This window comes from Heterodontus francisci, chromosome 9 (assembly GCF_036365525.1).
Source record: "Heterodontus francisci isolate sHetFra1 chromosome 9, sHetFra1.hap1, whole genome shotgun sequence".
In the NCBI taxonomy this organism is placed as follows: Eukaryota; Metazoa; Chordata; class Chondrichthyes; order Heterodontiformes; family Heterodontidae; genus Heterodontus; species Heterodontus francisci.
Genome location: NC_090379.1, coordinates 51,334,406 through 51,354,231, shown reverse-complemented (window position 1 = coordinate 51,354,231; position 19,826 = coordinate 51,334,406). Strand labels below are relative to the sequence as shown.

Sequence of the window (19,826 nt, the reverse complement as noted above, 5' to 3'; positions counted from 1 at the left end):
ACTTAGGATGGAATTTTCCCAACTTAGTCCTTGGAAACATTTGCAGGTTGGGAACCCATTGACAGCTGGAGCGGGCTGTGCGAGGTTCTTTAACTGAGCCATGGCATTAGCATCCCATCTCCGGGTTCCCTGGCTAATCAGGGAGGGTGGGCAGGATGATGTGTCCATTCTGTCAAAGGAAGGAATTCTAATTAAAGGGACCGCAACACGGGTTAAAATGGCTCACCAGCGCTTGGATTTTTGATGCTGCAGCAACCACAGGAATAGATTCCTACTGTGGAATCTGAGAGTTTGCAGTGAGGTGAGCTTTCCCAAGGATGGGACGAAGAGGACAACCTCTACAACCAAGTAGGCATGGATGGAAGATGCTGGGGAAGTCAGCACCGGATGCATGGGGTCGTCAACCTGCAGACAGTGCATCAAGAGGATCCAAGCCCTCTGGAGGGCATGATAGTGAGTGGCATAACACTTTCATGTGCCAAGTCCCACACCCTGACTTTCTCAGCATTCTCCTGCATAGTACTCCTCAAGATAACACACCTTGCAACTCCACTCGCCCCTCTCCTTCGCTGCAGGCCCCTCACATCCACATCTGAACAGCCAACACTCACACTCACCCTTAGCCTATTGCCCTCTCACACCCATGCATCACAGTCACCTACCACAAATGTTGTCCTTCGTTCTTCTCTAGCCATTGTAAACACTCCCGCTTCTCTACTTTCTCTTCTTGCAGGAGAAGAGAACACACAACCTTGGCAGGAGGCAGAGATGCAGTGGTGGGGGAATCGGGATTGGAGGGGAGGTCTTCCAGTGACAGGCACCTTATCAGCCACTTGCAATGCATGTCCACCAGCTTCATTGGGAAGGAGGTATTGTTCCAGGAGACTGCAGATGTCAGCAGTGACCTGCCGTGACAGCCTGAGCCTCCTGAGGCACTAGTGCTCACAGATGTCCAGAGAGCTGATCTTCTGCCTGTAGACCGTGTTGGGGTTTAAACTGCCTTCCAGCTGGAGCTTGGTGTACACCACCTCTGCCCTGTGGAGGGGCATGCGGCTGGGGAGAAAGCAACTGGTGCTGCTGCTGGTGTTCCTACTGCTGCTGTTGCTGTTGGTGGTGGTGTTGCTTCTCCTCTTCTCCCTCAGCAGAAGTGGAAGGTGGAGCTGCATAAGCTGCTCCCATGCTGCTGTGAAGGCTGGTGGCAGGGAAGTGAAACTAAAGGTGAGTGAAATGCTGGAAAGGTGAAGTGCCTTCCAGGAAGTTGGCAATCACCTGTAAAGCAGTGAAAGCACTCTCTGAAAGAAGAAGTGCTTTGAATAGCAGCTTCTCAATGGCCATGGCTGGTGTTCTTCAGTGTAATTGATCAAAGCCATCCCAGCTTGTCAGTTTCATTGAAAAGGATCTTTCCACAGTGCTCTTGCCTCAATAACCCTGGTGAGTTGTTGACAGGTCTGGAAACAGATGCCCTGGCTGTTAAATCCAGAATTGAGGTTTAAAACAGTACTTAGCTGGCTTTTTAAGTATCTTAATTGGTTTCCCAGCAGATCTAAAGGGATTCATCCCTTGCCTTCAAACCCACCCCAATGAAACAAGGAAGAGGCTGGAAAGATCCTGACCCAATGCCACTTTTATGAAATTTAACTCCCCGGCATGCGTACCCACCTTCCCTTGCCTGGAAAAATTCCAGCCTAACAGTCAACGAGAGCATGTTACAGCAGTGAGCCCTCTACGGGGGATCTGAGACCTATGTGAGCAGGGCAAGTAACAGCATGTCTCTGGACATGCAATCAGACTGGAGAATCCTTACTGAGGCACAGATTCTGAACCAGAAAGTGTAATTTAGAATATGTAATTCAATGTAAAATCATGTAGTGGAAGCAAAGAGAGGGAAAGGTGATGGGATTAAGAGAGAAAAATAAAAGATACCGAAAAATTTAAAAAGTTTCTTTTAAAGATCCCCAGCAATATTATAATCTGAAGGAATAAGACTCCACACTTGTTAAAGTAAATTTTCAGTGCCAGAGATGTTGTTTTGTAGTAATTAAGGCATATCCTGCCATTAAAAATTCTTACACTTGAATGGATAAGTTCTAACTTTTTCTGGCATGTTTTGTGGTTGTCTAGTGGATAAGCATTGTAACTTCAAACCCTTCATGTATTTGAATGCTGATTTTATCAGCGAGATACTGGTGTAACAACTCTTGGGGACAAACAGGACAAATCACACAGCAACTTCCTGATTTCTGTTTAACAGGACATGTGTGGATGATGGAAGCTGCTGTGTTTACTCTTTAATAATGGTGAGTCCTGTTAACCTCACCATTATCCTTATTGCAAAATCTGGGCCAGGCTATGTATGATCCACTGCACCTATTTTATCTCCTGAGGGAAACTTGTGCAAACAGCCCCTGATTACCTACAGGTAATCAAACAAATTCCAGCATATTTATACATTCCTACATTTTCATGATTCAATGGTGACTGAATGCACTCCAGCTAAAAATTGGAAGTGGTGTAAATGGGCTATCTGACCTCTGCATTCGATTGTCTGATCTGCTTTTCTGTTAACAGAGGCACCACATTGGGAGTGCAGCCTAAATTTATTCACTATCCATACCTTGTAGTAGTTTTCTAATGTGCTTTTCATTCTTCACAATATGTTCAATTCCATTTTGGGAATTCATCACGGCTCTTACACAGTTAACACAGGTGAGTTGAAGAAGGGCATCGTAAATCTTAGGCGCCCCTCTGCTTGACAACCTATCTAAGGCTTCCAGCATCAGGTCGAGGCCACTCAGCTCCAGGAATTCTACCATCCATGAATTACTACTATTTATCAGGTACTTTTTCAGACAATAGTAGTTTTTAACAGTAGGGTCCTGCAGCAAGAGGATGCAGAATTCAGGATTGTCATATTCAAAGTCAACTTCTGGATTATTTGTAACTTCTTTTCTTTTCCCTTTAAGAAATGCCTCCTTCAGCAAGATCCATCTTTGCTGTGCATCTCTTTTACTAGCCATAGTTCTCTGTGAAAACAAATAAAACATGTATGATAATTAATGCATTATTATATAGCATTACATTACATTTACCTGATTCATGATCGAATATTATGCTGGATGAGGAACTGGTTGTGATTTCATAGGTAAAGGATACTACCAATAGATCTGTATGTGGCCCCAGGGAATTACCTTGGCCCCATAAAAGGTTTAGCAGCACAGAGGGGGATTTAACCTTTGGGAAACAGGTACCCTTGGCTCTGTGCAGGTGGCGAGAGAGTGGGCAGTCAGTGCTCGGGCTCTGGAGGGAGTCGTCACTCGCCGAGCATTGCACATGCAGAAGAGTGGAGGCAAGGCTGCCAAGCACTACTGGGGTCCATCTGAGCACATGGAAGGCAGCAGCTGACAATGGGGGCACGATTCTCAGCTTTTGTGCCCAGTGGCAATGAGGAGCAGCACCCTCTGTAGGAAAGGTGGAACCCCGAGCAGCAGGAGGGCAGGGGAGAGGAAAGAGGGGCAGGAAGGCAACGTAGGCTATACCCTCAACATAGTATCTATCACTGAAGACAGAGCTGTCTGGAGATTACCGAAACGTCATGCCACAGGAGACTGTCACTCGCCAGGCAGATGGTCACAGACATCCATGCCCTCATCACCAAAGACCTCGTACCTTGCACCTCACAGCACCAGTTTCCATGCCCTGACAGTAGCTGTCAAAGTCACTGTGGCCTTGAACTTCTTTGTCTCTGGCTCTGTCCAGGGATCAACTGTGGACCCTAATGGCATATCACAAATGGCTGCAAGCCACTGTATCTCGCAGGTCACCGATGCCCTCTTTGTCAGATCTGGACTATACATTCAATTCACAACAGAAGAGGTCTCACAAGAATAGAGGGCGGTGGGTTTCACCACTATTGTTGGATTCCCCCAGAGTGATAGATCAGTCAGATTCATCAACAGGAAGGATTTCCACTCCCTCAATGTTCAGCTGCTTTGCGATAACATCAAGAGCTTGCTCCATATGCTTGCTTTCCTTGCAGCTGCCATGACTCCTTCATCCTCTGGCAGTCCAGACTGCCACAGATCTTCATTCCAACCCTCAAAATGCGTGAATGGATTATAGGGGACAAGGGATATTCCTTGAAGAGATGGCTACTGACCCCTTTATGTGAGCCCACAACAAAGCCATGGAGGCAATACAACTGCAGCCATCTGCTCACAAGGACAACTATACAGCAGGCAATCGGTCTTCTCAAGATGCAGTTCCGGTGCCTGGTTGGGTGATGCCCTGCAGTAATCCCCTGCTAGGGTCTTGGCCATTGTGCACTCCATAACATGGCCCTCCAGAGAGGAGTGGGCCTTGAGGATGGTGCGACCCTGGATCAAGGTAGCTCATCAGATAAAGAAGAGGAGTGGGAGGTAGGAGAGGAGGAGGAAGTGGAAGCAGAGGGGGAGGATACAGAACACTGAGGCGCTCTGGCTGCACAGGGAGGTGGCCGGGAATGGTGCAGGGCCTGAAGGTATCTTCAGGATGCCATGAATGTCAGGGAACATTTGATTCAGGAATGTTTTAGCTGAGTCCCTCTGAAACAGGATGAAGGACATGGGATATAATGGACTGTGATGTGATTCAGCTAACACATCCATTGAAGACAAAGTTTGGAACATCTGAACTCTTACCACCAATGAAAGATGTACGTATTCCCAGAACCCTTGCCCTCTCCTTGATCTAACCTTTGATCTCCTTCACCACCTCTTACCACTTTTGTGTCACACTGCCATTAAAAGGAGTCTCAGATATATGCCTTAAAGTCTGATTCTTTTATACAATGATAACAATGGGAAACAGTGCATATGGACAGTGCTGCACGGTGGCCTCTGCGCTCGGCCACTCATATGCAGTGCTCCCCTTGTGGCCTCAGAGGAGTTGCAGGCTGCCTGCTCACAGATCTCCGTCTGTGGCTGCAGTGCATGTGCTGGCCATCCTCGTCTTGGAGGTGCCCGTGGGAGCACTTCCAGAGGCTGCTGCACCTGCAGGGGCAGCCTCCGTCACCTGGCCCTGCTGCACAGAGGATTCTGCAGTCAGGGCAGCCAAGGAGGCTGAGGATGATGAAGGCGCCCTGTGATGGGTGGCCACCCTCATCCTCCTCCATGACATTCTCAGACTTTTTCTGGTGCTCTGGATACATGAATGCGGACACCAACTGGGGCACAACTGGCATCCATTCCAGACATCTGAGCGCCACCTGCACCATTGACTGCGCTAAGCTACACAGAGTATCATACATTCTGTGCATGCCAGTGGGCTGCTCCTGCATCCACTCAGTGTGATGGAGGAGTCTATGCACTTAAATCTCTGAACCATTGTAGCACACATGAACTGGATGGACTCCTCCATTCTCAGTCCATGATCCTGCACTGCCTGATGGAACTCTGACATGTGGGAGCACAACTGCTGCTGCTGTTCCAGGACACCTGACACCTGAGACCCTGCTTCTGTGCCAAGCTGAGCAGGGCTGTGTCTGTCCTCCATCCTCCATGGGGAATTACCCGCAACTGCCTCTGCTTCTGGCACCTCCTCCTATACATTTGTCACACTTGCGCTGTGATCCTCACCCAGTGCCACCCTTTCTGAACATGTGCAAGGACCCACCGAGATGAGAGTGTCTGCCCTGGTAGCTGGTGCAGTTGTCAGGTGTGACGGTGCTTCCTCGGTTTCAGGAGGTTCATCTGGTGTTGCAGAGGGAAAGGGAGAGGGTGTCCTTGGGTGAACGCCTACACCTGTGGGAGACACAGGAAAACATCATGTGAACCAGCCTAGGAGAGGAGAAGCCACTGCAATGCTGAGGCAACACAATGGAACTCAATGCTCGGCATGCTACGGGATGGGGTGGCGTTCACTGTACCCCGCTATTGAGCACTTTTAAAAATTCATTCATGGGATGTGGGCGTCGCTGGTCAGGCCAGCATTTATTGCCCATCCCTAATTGCCCTTGAGAAGGTGGTGGTGAGCTGCCTTCTTGAACCGCTGCAGTCCATGTGGGGTAGGTACACCCACAGTGCTGTTAGGAAGGGAGTTCCAGGATTTTGACCCAGTGACAGTGAAGGAACGGCGATATATTTCCAAGTCAGGATGGTGTGTGACTTGGAGGGGAACTTGTAGGTGATGGTGTTCCCATGCATTTGCTGCCCTTGTCCTTCTAGTTGGTAGAGGTCGTGGGTTTGGAAGGTGCTGTCAAAGGAGCCTTGGTGCATTGCTGCAGTGCATCTTGTAGATGGTACATACTGCCGCCACTTTGTGTCGTTGGTGGAGGGTGTGAATGTTTGCAGATGGGGTGCCAATCAAGCAGGCTGCTTTGTCCTGGATGGTGTCGAGCGTCTTGAGTGTTGTTGGAGCTGCACCCATCCAGGCACGTGGAGAGTATTCCATCACACTCCTGACTTGTGCCTTGTAGATGGTGGACAGGCTTTGGGGAGTTAGGAGGTGAGTTACTCGTCGCAGGATTCCTAGCCTCTGACCTGCTCTTGTAGCCACGGTATTTATATGTCAAGTGGAGATGGTTGGATTCTCTCTTGTTGAAGATGGTCATTCCCTGGCACTTGTGTGGCGCGAATGTTACTTGCCACTTATCAGCCCAAGCCTGGATATTGTCCAGGTCTTGCTGCATTTCTACACGGACTGCTTCAGTATCTGAAGTGTCACGAGTGGTGCTGCACATTGTGCAATCATCAGCGAGCATCCCCACTTCTGACCTTATGATTGAAGGAAGGTCATTGATGAAGCAGTTGAAGATGGTTGGGCCTAGGACACTACCCTGGAGCTCAGATGATTGACCTCCAACAACCACAACCATCTTCCTTTGCGCTAAGTATGACTCCAGCCAGCGGAGAGTTTTCCCCCTGATTCCCATTGACCTTAGTTTTGCTCCTTGATGCCATACTCGGTCAAATGCTGCCTTGATGTCAAGAGCAGTCACTCTCACCTCACCTCTTGAGTTCAGCTCTTTTGTCCATATTTGAACCAAGGCTGTAATGAGGTCAGGAGCTGAGTGGCCCTGGCAGAACCCAAACTGAGCGTCACTGAGCAGGTTATTGCTAAGCAAGTGTCGCTTGATGGTACTGTTGATGACACCTTCCATCACTTTACTGATGATTGAGAGTAGGCTGATGGGGCGGTAACTGGCCAGGTTGGACTTGTCCTGCTTTTTCTGTACAGGACGTACCTAGGCAATTTTCCACATTGCAGGGTAGATGCCAGTGTTGTAGCTGTACTGGAACAGCTTGGCTTTGCACTCTGTAGTCATCATCTGCATCATGGGTTCCCACCTTGCCAGTCCTGACTTCCTGAATATTCGGAATCCTGTCACTCTCCATATCCCTTTCCTCCATTGGTGTAATCCTTTGATAATAGGGGACACCACCTCCCGTCATTGCCTTTTCCTGGGTGTTATGTGCCTGTTTCGCCTGGAAGGACATCAGGGAGTGAGATAAGGCACTGCTGTCCTCTACGGCCAATGGCATTTTCCCCTAACCGTTAGAGGCTGCATGTCTCAGTGGTGACTTTTCCGCAGCAGTACTATAGCTCTGAGCCATTCTCGGGGTTCAGTAAGTGCTCTGGGCACACATCCCTCCTATATTCAGAAGCAGCATGCAGCATGAGGGTCCTCAGGTCGTCTGTCTGCTGGAGGGTGCAAGCCCTGAGATCTGAACTGAGGGCTGGAGCTGCACTCACCTTGTCAGAGCATATCAGGTCATTGAATCACTTACAGTACTAGATCCACGTTCTCCTATTAACACTTCTTCCACTGATGATGGCAGCTACCTCCACCTAGGCTTGTTTTGTTTCAGCGGGTGGCCTCCTCCTGACCGCCTCCAGGAAGATGACCTCCCTCCTCTCCCTCATGGCCTCAAGCATCACCTCCAGGTCGCTATCTGAATATCAGGGGGCTGCCCTGCTCCGGTTGCCAGGCCTCTGGTTTTCCCCTGCCATCTTTCCACACTTCAGCTCAATACAATCTTCAGAGAGCGTCTTCTTCCTTCCAGCAGATTTAAACAGCAACTACAGCAATGGCTGGCATTTAAATTGGGCCTGCACTTTATATGGTCCGCCTCCATTCCCACCCCCGCGGCCTTTGATTGGCTGCCAAACCTGACTCCAATCTAGTTAGGAGGTTGACTCCATGAAAATCGTTCTTTTAATCTACTTTCCTCCGGATGCAAGTTCAGGACCCAGAGGCAGTGCCGACTTCCAATTCCCGCCTCCATTGTGAAATATTTGAGCTCTATACGACTTTGGTGCAGCCACATTTGGATATACTGTTCAGCTTTGATTCCCTGATATGATGGAGAATTTTGAGGTCCTGGAGAGGACACAAAGGAGATGACCAAACACACACACAGGGCTGGATTTTGTTCTTACCCAGACATCAGGTGTGGGGGTGGGGCTGGGGGGGAGTGGGGGGCGCCTGATGATGCCTCCAGGAGAGGGAAGCATGCACCCTGACACTGGGAGGGCCAGGCCCGATATTACTGGCGACGGCAAGGCTTCGTGGCAGCGCCTCGCTGCTCGGTGATGGGACTCCGATTTGAATATTTAAATAAATTTAAATGAATGAATGAATGAATGAATGAAGCTCATGTCGCAGCCTGATGTCCTGCTGCGAGCTTCAGCCTGATGGCCGGCACTCCCGCGCCTTCGGATCCCCGTGCAGGGAAACAAAGTACCACACTAGTAGGGAGGGGGGAGGAGGTAAGTTTATCAGTGCGGGTAGGGGGAGAAATGGGGTCAAATTAACATCATGGGGATAGGGGATGGTGGGAAGGGTTGGAGTTGAAAGTTTGTGCAGTTTTGGGAGGGCAAAGGTCAGATGGTAAAGGGGAGGGCAAATCATTAATTTAATTGTTATTGTGGGGATCAGAGAGGGGCTAAAGAAATGTATTTATTTATTTTAATTAACTTTACCTTTAAATATTTAAATTAGTCTGTAGGGCTAGCAGCTCTTTAGAAATGGCGTCAGCGCCTACACCCAGGCAGCTGATGCCATTGCCGGGGGTGGACAGTTCGCCCCCGCCACCTGATCGGGGCTGGCCTGCCCTGGCTATTTAAATGAGCCGCTGTGCTGAGAATCGCAGTGGCTCTGTGACATCTGGCCCATGCGGGTGGGCTGCCCTTTTTTTCATGGCTGATCATCCAAACTCAGTAACCAGTTCCCGCTTTCTCCCCGTATCCCTTGATCCCATTAGCCCTAAGAACTATATCTAACTCTTTCTTGAATATATTTAATGATTTGGCCTCAACTGCATTCCATGATAGAGAATTCCACAGGTTTACCACTCTCTGGGTGAAGAAATCTCTCCCCAACTCAGTCCTAAATAGCTTACCCCTTATCCTTAGACTGTGACCCCGGTCCTGGACTCCCCCGCCATCGGGAACATCCTTCTTCCATCAGGATTCAGGATTTAGACAGTTTGGAGTTTGTGACAGGAGGAGCGCAGAGGCATTTGAGATGCAGAGGGCACAAGGTGGGTCTAAGGCGGGGAGGGGGGGGTGGTGGTAATATTATGGAAGTGAAAGTACCTATCTTGGTACAAACCAGGACTGCAATATATATATAACTTTTCTTATAAAGATTAAACCCAATGAAGCCTGGACTGGTGGTCCCGAATGCAAGTCTTTCTTCCTTATTTATGGAGAATAATATCATTTATCTTTCTAAGAGCTATTTTTGTTTTGCCGTCATTTCCTAAAATTATGAATATGGCCTAGCTGCTAAAATTATACATGAGTGTACGAACTGAACCTTTTCATTGGTGCTGTTGGTGTTTTGCTCTCATTTTGTGAAGGCCCATACAGCAATAATGGAGCTAAAACCTCCACCTATTTCCCCTTCAGCAACATTCTTTATTCTGTTCCAAGATAGCTCACATAGTTGATTGCATCGTATTCATCAAGGGGATTGTTTATGAATGACAGTCAATCAGAAAAGGCAACCGATTGCAAAACATACAAAGGTCCATCTGTTCTGTCAAGGATTTCAGGGAAGGAAAAAGAGAGAACTATTTTCCACCACCAGGTGGCAGCATGAGTTAGTGCTAATCTCTTGTTTCTATTTCTGACAGCTGAAAGTGTCTCAAGAAAATGGCCCTAAAATTCTTTGGGGATTTTACTGGTTTCCTGTCGGACCTATTTGAGTGATCTGATGTCTGGTATAATCTGATAGATGGAAGGGACTCCCACACTACAGCAGCAGGGACATATATAGCAACACAGACATATACAAGGTGGCTGAATTACTTGGCTACTCTATAAAACCCCCATCATACCTCCAGTAGGGTCCAGAAAAAGGCTAGGACCCAGATACAAGATCTCCTAACTTTAATTGGGAACTCCCGTCTTGTTGAGGTGGAGCCTCCACCTGCCCCTTCCAAGGCCACTTACATGGAAGGATTAGAGCTGGGGGGTGAGGACTCCTTACCTCGGGAATTTCTGCTTCTGCAGATGATAAGGGAATCAGCATAACAAGGGAGGCTAATGTACTGAATGAGGTACACTGCCCTCCAGGAGGCTGCCAATTGGAGCTCCTGTTTGATTGGTTTAGGGTAGAAATTAGCCTGGATCCCTGAAGATGGTGTAGAGTTTGATTTTAAAATAAAGCTTGACCTCCTTGCACAGGAGGCTGAGGAGGATGGACTACATGGGTTCTGTGGAAGGAGAGTCTGGGAATCACTTGCCCCGATAGCAGCTAGGCACCAAAGTTTCCAGCAGCATGGGGCAAATAGGTGCCCAAGACTGACTCCATGGTGGGGTGGGTGTCCATAGGTCCCATACAAATAATCTGTTCTCCCACTGACCCTGTTAAGTCCAGCAGAGTCAGTGCTAGAGGCCACAATCCCAGTGTTACTGAAGTGCGGGCACAGTTCTCTATAAATGTAGCCGATTCCCAAAATTAATTGACAACACAGCAGATTATCTTTCCATCTCTACCATACAGCTCCCCTTGGTCATCGCCAACAGACAACTTCCCTCCCCCTCAAGACCCGAGCAGCTCAGAAGTCACTGTGTGTTGTGGAATATTTGGTCATCTCAGTCTATACGTTTTGCAATAAAATTTCAATCTAATTCCCAACCAGAGCCCCGACATTTGTTCGGGGTTTTGCTGCACCTGTAATTCTGGCAAGACCCCAGGAAAACTTCACAGAACCAGTTACTCTGCATCTCCATCGTTTCAAAGAGCTTCTAGGTTGCATTGAAAATGAGGGACCCTCTGCCCATAAAGACTGGCCAGGAGCCAGATCTCTGAGTGAGCATTTCCTACTCCTCAAACTAAACAGGGACATGGTGTAGAAGTGGAAGGCATGCGCCGCGTATTAGCCTCTAAAAGGGCATATGTGTGACCCACCGGTGGAGTCAGGCAACTGGCATGGACCCTGAAGAGATGATTTTTCTTTTCCAGGTCAGGCTCCATGGTCAAGGGGCTAAGGGTTGGTGTATGGGACTGGCAACCCCTCACCCCATGGCAGGAATATGTCACATTTTCATGAGCATGGGTGCTGGAGATACCATAATGGCACTTGCAGCCATGCTATTTAAGTTCCATTCTGTTGGAACAAACAACAGCAGAGTCAGTACTGGAGGACTCTACAGGCTCGATTCTGTCACAATAGCCAGAATTACATCCGAAAGAATTTCAGGCTCAGATAATAATCTTTGTGCATTCTTTATGTCAGGGTTTCCATTTAATATCTTGTAGATATAAGAATTCTGCAATAAGGAAATTAATTGTAACTCGTAACAGATTGTATTTCGATTGTTCTAGTTGCTTGCTGTGGTGAATACATTGTACTCAGGATTCAGAGATTGCAAAACCCTAATTTATTCATCTTCTCCTATCACAGAACATAGAATGTGGTAAAGAATGGAAGAATCTTAAATCAAGAAGCATGTTTTCTGTCTCTTCCATTTAATTTATAAAACATATTAATGGTACGTAGAATTCAATTTCACCACACTGGTGGGAAGGGGGGAGAAGGTAAGTTTATCAGTGCGGCAAGGGGGGAGGAATGGGGTCATATTAACGACATGGGTGTAGGGAATGGTGGGAAGGGTTGGAGTTGAATGTTTGTGCAGTTTGGGGGGGGGGAGAGAAGGTCAGATGGTAAAGGGGGGAGGGCAAATCATTAATTTAATTGTTATTGTGGGGATCGGAGAGGGGCAAAAGAAATATATTTATTTATTTTAGGTCCTCGAGGCGGCCAACATCCCCAGCATATTCACCCTACTGAGTCAGAGGCGCTTGAGATGGCTTGACCATGTGAGCCGCGTGGAAGATGGCAGGATCCCCAAGGACACATTGTACAGCGAGCTCACCACTGGTATCAGATCCACCGGCCGTCCATGTCTCCACTGCAAATGCGACATGAAGTGCTGTGACATTGACCACAAGTCGTGGAAGTCAGTTGCAAGTGATCGCCAGAGCTGGCGGACAGCCATAAAGGCGGGGCTAAAGAAAGGCGAGTCGAAGAGACTCAGCAGTTGGCAGGAAAATAGACAGAAGCGTAAAGAGAGAGCCAACTGTGGACCAGCCCCGACAACCAAAGCAGTGCCTGTGGAAGAGTCTGTCACTCTAGAATTGGCCTTTATAGCCACTCCAGGCGCTGCTTCACAAACCACTGACCACCTCTCGGCGCTTACTCATTGTCTCTCGAGACAAGGAGGCCATATGTTCAGAGAAAAGGTTTTTTAATTGATTGATTTTGCCCAGTTGGATAGGTTATTTGAGATTGATGTGGGTGGTAAGTTTAAGGGGGATACATATAAAATCTGTAGGTAAAGAGTTCAATGTGATGAAAGTTCATCCCAAATTGTAGGTTGTAGGAACCTTGCTTGTAATTCTCACAAATGGCAGGATTTCACACAGTGCAAAGCAGGCCCAGTTATATCATGCATTGAAGGGCCTAACCATTTAAAAATAGCCTGGAAAATCTTAAGAGGGAATTTTTGCTTCTCCAGCACCTGGAAAACTACAGTGGTCTGCTGCTGGCCCATTCTCGCCCCCCACACACCGCACTGCCACCCCTGCAAACACCCCACTCCCTGCCGGATTGGCTCTCCCCCTCAATAGGCTTGATCTCCCTTTGGTCTTCCAAATTGGCAAGTTACAGCACAGCACCCATTCCAATCAGAGCTGAATCTAAAAATGGTTTGGACTTTCCAACAGTGGCTTTGATAGACATCATGGATACACTGCCAACTTTGTAATCATTTTGAGGCAAAGTTTAAAGTTATCTCTATGTGTTGAAAGGTGGGTAGTCAGTGGAGGTTAACGGGGATGGAAACAATGATCATGTTGGTCAGGATTCAGGATTTAGACAGTTTGGAGTTTGTGACAGGAGGAGCGCAGAGGCATTTGAGATGCAGAGGGCACAAGGTGGAGCTAAGGCGGGGGGAGATGGGTAATATTATGGAAGTGAAAGTACCTATCTTGGTACAAACCAGGACTGCAAAATATATATAACTTTTCTTATAAAGATTAAACCCAATGAAGCCTAGACTGGTGGTCCCGAATGCAAGTCTTTCTTCCTTATTTATGGAGAATAATATCATTTATCTTTCTAAGAGCTATTTTTGTTTTGCCGTCATTTCCTAAAATTATGAATATGGCCTAGCTGCTAAAATTATACATGAGTGTACGAACTGAACCTTTTCATTGGTGCTGTTGGTGTTTTGCTCTCATTTTGTGAAGGCCCATACAGCAATAATGGAGCTAAAACCTCCACCTATTTCCCCTTCAGCAACATTCTTTATTCTGTTCCAAGATAGCTCACATAGTTGATTGCATCGTATTCATCAAGGGGATTGTTTATGAATGACAGTCAATCAGAAAAGGCAACCGATTGCAAAACATACAAAGGTCCATCTGTTCTGTCAAGGATTTCAGGGAAGGAAAAAGAGAGAACTATTTTCCACCACCAGGTGGCAGCATGAGTTAGTGCTAATCTCTTGTTTCTATTTCTGACAGCTGAAAGTGTCTCAAGAAAATGGCCCTAAAATTCTTTGGGGATTTTACTGGTTTCCTGTCGGACCTATTTGAGTGATCTGATGTCTGGTATAATCTGATAGATGGAAGGGACTCCCACACTACAGCAGCAGGGACATATATAGCAACACAGACATATACAAGGTGGCTGAATTACTTGGCTACTCTATAACACCCCCATCATACCTCCAGTAGGGTCCAGAAAAAGGCTAGGACCCAGATACAAGATCTCCTAACTTTAATTGGGAACTCCCGTCTTGTTGAGGTGGAGCCTCCACCTGCCCCTTACAAGGCCACTTACATGGAAGAATTAGAGCTGGGGGTGAGGACTCCTTACCTCGGGAATTTCTGCTTCTGCAGATGATAAGGGAATCAGCATAACAAGGGAGGCTAATGTACTGAATGAGGTACACTGCCCTCCAGGAGGCTGCCAATTGGAGCTCCTGTTTGATTGGTTTAGGGTAGAAATTAGCCTGATCCCTGAAGATGGTGTAGAGTTTGATTTTAAAATAAAGCTTGACCTCCTTGCACAGGAGGCTGAGGAGGATGGACTACATGGGTTCTGTGGAAGGAGAGTCTGGGAATCACTTGCCCCGATAGCAGCTAGACACCAAAGTTTCCAGCAGCATGGGGCAAATCGGTGCCCAAGACTGACTCCATGGTGGGGTGGGTGTCCATAGGTCCCATACAAATAATCTGTTCTCCCACTGACCCTGTTAAGTCCAGCAGAGTCAGTGCTAGAGGCCACAATCCCAGTGTTACTGAAGTGCGGGCACAGTTCTCTATAAATGTAGCCGATTCCCAAAATTAATTGACAACACAGCAGATTATCTTTCCATCTCTACCATGCAGCTCCCGTTGGTCATTGCCAACAGACAACTTCCCTCCCCTTCAAGACCCGAGCAGCTCAGAAGTCACTGTGTTTTGTCGAATATTTGGTCATCTCAGTCTATACGTTTTGCAATAAAATTTCAATCTAATTCCCAACCAGAGCCCCGACATTTGTTCGGGGTTTTGCTGCACCTGTAATTCTGGCAAGACCCCAGGAAAACTGCATAGAACCAGTTACTCTGCATCTCCAACATTTCAAAGAGCTTCTAGGTTGCATCCCCCTCTGCCCATAAAGACTGGCCAGGAGCCAGAGCTCTGAGTGAGCATTTCCTACTCCTCAAACTAAACAGGGACATGGTGTAGAAGTGGAAGGCATGCGCCGAGTATTAGCCTCTAAAAGGGCATATGTGTGACCCACTGGTGGAGTCCAAGTCAGGCAACTGACATGGACCCTGAAGAGATGATTTTTCTTTTCAAGATCAGGCTCCATGGTCAAGGGGCTAAGGGTTGGCGCATGGGACTGGCAATCCCTCGCCGCCATGGCAAGAAAATGCCACATTTTCATGAGCATGGGTGCCGGAGATACCATAATGGCACTTGCAGCCGTGCTATTTAAGTTCCATTCTGTTGGAACAAACAACAGCAGAGTCAGTACTGGAGGACTCTACAGGCTCGATTCTGTCACAATAGCCAGAATTACGTCCGAAAGAATTTCAGGCTCAGATAATAATCTTTGTGCATTCTTTATGTCAGGGTTTCCATTTAATATCTTGTAGATATAAGAATTCTGCAATAAGGAAATTAATTGTAACTCGTAACAGATTGTATTTCGATTGTTCTAGTTGCTTGCTGTGGTGAATACATTGTACTCAGGATTCAGAGAATGCAAAACCCTAATTTATTCATCTTCTCTTATCACAGAACATAGAATGTGGTAAAGAATGGAAGAATCTTAAATCAAGAAGCATGTTTTCTGTCTCTTCCATTTAATTTATAAAACATATTAATGGTACGTAGAATTCAACTTATTTAAGAATATAAACAGAATGTCCGTTTTGATCTTGGTGTTTATTAGCAATTGAAGGGATTCTGAGAATTATAGTCATATCCGTTGAATAAACAGCCTTCAATGTGTATGAAAACAACATACATTTCAATAGCCTTTCATGTCCTTAGGATACCAAACCATTTCACAGCCAACTAATTACTTTTGAAATGTGACTGTGGTTACGTTTGCAAATGTGTTAGCCAATTTTTCACATAGCAGGTTGCCCCAACCAGCGAGCAAAATGATTAGTTAATCTTTATTTGTTATGGTGGTGGTTTGTGGGGTGGGGGGCAGTGGGGAGGGAATGTTGGGGAGAGGGTGCAGTGGGGGGGGTTAACTGAGGGAGGAATGTTGAACAAGACACCAGGACAGTTCACTGCTTTTTAAATAGTCATGATTTTTTTTTACTTCCAGCTCACCAGGTAGCCTGAACCTTGGATTAATATCTCATGCAAATGACTGCATCGCTGACAGTGCTGCACTCCTTTATGACTGCACTGAAGTGTCAGCCTAGATTATTTGTTCAAGGTGTGGAGTAGAGCTTGAATTCACAACTTTTTGAGCCAAGTGTGTCATTTATTGACCTAGGCTGACACTAAGTGTAAGACATTATGGAGTGAGTGACACCAGTCCTTGATTAACTTGATCCCCAGGCTGAAACTTCTGTATTTGTTTTAAATGCTACAAAAGGTCACTTTTCTGCAACCGATTTTTAATAATGTAATAACGAAACTGGACTGCATCTGCTTTTTCAAATTATGTGCTACAACAAAACCATATAGTATTAAATCTTATCTAGTCCCAACAATCATTTCCTGACCATTAAAATTGCACTGTAATCAGGTCCAACAGCATTGCACAATATAAAAATATCTCTAAATAGCTTGTTTGTAATGTCTTATTTTACTGTTAAGCACTACTGTAGTCCTAGGTTTAGTGCATGAATTAACACTGAACCAGTATGACACAAATAATTTTTTTTTAATGTGTAGATATTTGTTAATGTTTATTTTACAAAGTAAAATTTACTTACCATGCAGCAGTAATTCTCTGAGCAGTAATCAGTTTACAGTTCTTTTTCAAAACAGCATTTCTTCCAATCAAAGTCACTTTGTAATCTCTGACTATTAATTTTTTCTTAGTATTAGAATGGCAATATTTTGCTCATTTTAACCACACAAAAGAGTGAAGCTGTGAACCTTTAGAGCAGCATTGATACAGACCTTTGAATGTGATTGTCACATTTATTCATGCGATTTGCTCCACCCCAACATCATCATATCCTCTGATGCTAGGCCAGAAGCAAATGAAAAAAAAAAATGAAATGGCAACAACACCCCTCGAACTAGGGCTTCAAATGTTATTTCCAGATGTGTTACAAAAACTACAGCACCATCAGTGCGAGTGCCCATTTGAAGTCAGTTCCCACATCGGAAATGCAGTGAGTCAAGAACTTTGCCTACCCACATGTCTTCACTGGAAACCCACAGCATGTTCCTGGGGCGGTCCTCATATTATATCCAGAGCATTTTTCGAATGGTTCCCCCCACTCCTGAGTGGTTCCCGGGGAGGGAGGGAAATACAGAGCCGCTGTAATGTCTAAAAAAACCTGCAGCTGCTTGAAAAGGGCCAGAAACATAAGCAAATTTGGAAAATTGCAGAAATGGCAGAAGAATGAGCAGCACCAGAGGCTTTTGTTGTGGTGGAATCCCCAGATTCACAGATACTTCGATGAATTGATGAGATGAAGATAACATACGAACATACGAATTAGGAGCAGAAATAGACCATTTGGCCCCTCGAGCCTATTCCACCATTCAATAAGATCATGGCTCATCTGTTTGTGTTTCGAATTCCACACTCCCATCAACCTCTGATAACCTTTGATTTCCTTGCCTAACAGGAATCTATCTACCTCCACCTTAAAAATATTAATGACCCCGCCTCCACCACCTTCTGAGGCACAGAGTTCCAAAGTCGCACAATCCTCTGAGAGAAAAAAATTCTCTTCATCTCTGTCCTAAAAGGGCGACCCCTAATTTTAAAACAGTGTCCCCTAGTTCTGGACTTACCCACAAGAGGTAAGGAGAGACTGATTCTCTGGCAGTCAAAATAGAAAGCTTCAGAAGAAGATTGTGCGGGCATTATGGAGGGATGTGGCTCAAGCAAAAAGTTCCAGTTCCACCACTCACACTGCCAGGCTCAATGTCCATTTCACAGGAATGAAGTCATGGCATTGACCAAATTAAGTTACACAAGCACGCCTACACAAAATTAAAGGCCCGGATTTTGCAGTCAGTGGTAAAGGAATGCCAATCGCTGCTGACCCCGAAGAAAGCTGCCCACAAATATCTACCAAGCTCTGCAGCATTGATTTCCCCAATTATAGCATCAATTTCTTTCTGGTGCCAGCTATAGGGGATCTGTGGAGTTCAAGTACAGTGAAGTAATCAAGGAGGCTGAACAAACAATCAGATTGAAGAATTCTCACAAACAGCAAACCACCAAGTACAAAGCATTGCTTATCATTCACTTTTTAATCGTTTTACAGAAAGCAAAATAAAGCTTGGGTCATACACATGGGATTAAGACAGAAACTGAAATATATGAACAAACATTAAAAAAAATATTTTTTATTGTTTTAAAAATCTATGGTTTTTTAATCATAGAATGGAGGGGATAACATTCCAGGGGCTGGATTTTTCCAGCTCGCCATCGATCTCAGCAGCGAGCTTCAAAAACTGCCAGGCGCACGTGTGAGGTTTACTCAGTGGAGTTGCCATAATATTTAGCGCGGAGGCTCATTTAAATGGATGGGGTGGACTGCCTCCTCCCCCCCGATGACATGGAGGGGGCTGGTGCTGCATCCCTGGCAATGTGTCCGGTGCCACTGAGCAGGTGCCAGCGCCATTTTTAAAGGGCTAAAGCCCTTACTGACAGTTCAAATTTTTAAAGACACAGTTAATATTAAAGTTTTTAAAATAATTACAGAAATCGTTCCCTCCCCTCTCCCACCCCCCCCCCCCCAATAGCCTTACATATCATTCCTACCTTCTTCCCCCCATTAAATACTTACCTGGAGTATCTGACCTCCTCCCCCCCGACACCCCCCCCCGCCCCAAAGTTCAGAAACTTTTATCTTTACCCCTTCCCATCACCCCTCGACCAATCAGGTAAGTTTTTTCCCTCTCCCCCGACTCCCACACTGCAATACTTTACTCCTTCCTCCTCCCCACCATTACCCCAAATCGGATCTCTGGTCAGAGATCGGACAGCCGGCCACCAACGGTAATATGGGAGCAAGACGGCTGGCACAATGAGGTAAGTGATTATTCATTAATTTTAATACATTAACATATTGTAATAATGGTGCCACCATCGAGCAGCGGGGGGTGGGGGGGGGAGGAGCTGCCATGAGGCCTCGCCACCACCAGTAATTTTGGGTGGGGCCTTCCCGGCATCAGGGCCTGTGGCGGACCTCTCCCAGAGGCGTTTCCTGGGCCCCGCCCCCTGCCAGGACCCCCGACATTGGGGGACTGGTGAAATCCAGCCCCAGACTTCTAAAATTAGTTTTTATAGGGCCAGAGGTTGCTCAGCAGTAATTATGACTTAGTACCCCATTAATAACACAGTTACATCTCATTAACAAGGTGTAACATTTTAAATGATTTTTTACAGCAGGAATAGTGTGTAAAAAGTTGAAGTGCACATCAATTCACTGATTTCTGTGTTGATTGCATCTATGAACATTGCAACAGTGAACCGTGTGGAGGAGCAGGATTCAATGACAGCAACTTCCATCGCCAGTTGTTGCTGTCAGTTTCACAGAGTAATGACAGCATATGCTGACAGTTTTCAGTTTTGCAGTCATTGCAACCCCAAAATCTGGGTCAAAGAATGATGGAAATTTAACTC

The 19,826-nt window shown here is 46.4% G+C and overlaps 1 protein-coding gene across 5 annotated transcripts in view; it reads right to left on the bottom strand.

The window, feature by feature from the left end:
- The window catches only part of LOC137373747 (inverted formin-2-like), a 107,132-nt gene extending 89,990 nt beyond the window's left edge, over nt 1-17,142 (bottom strand). For all 5 annotated transcript variants that reach the window (XM_068039035.1, XM_068039036.1, XM_068039034.1 and 2 more), the window contains exons 1-2: nt 16,945-17,142; nt 2,615-3,023 (exon numbers count right to left, since the gene is read on the bottom strand). In XM_068039035.1, the coding sequence (XP_067895136.1) occupies nt 2,615-3,023; nt 16,945-16,947 (412 nt within the window). In that variant the 5' untranslated portion in view covers nt 16,948-17,142. The remainder of the gene's footprint in view (nt 1-2,614; nt 3,024-16,944) is intronic.
- Nucleotides 17,143-19,826: the final 2,684 nt, after the last annotated feature.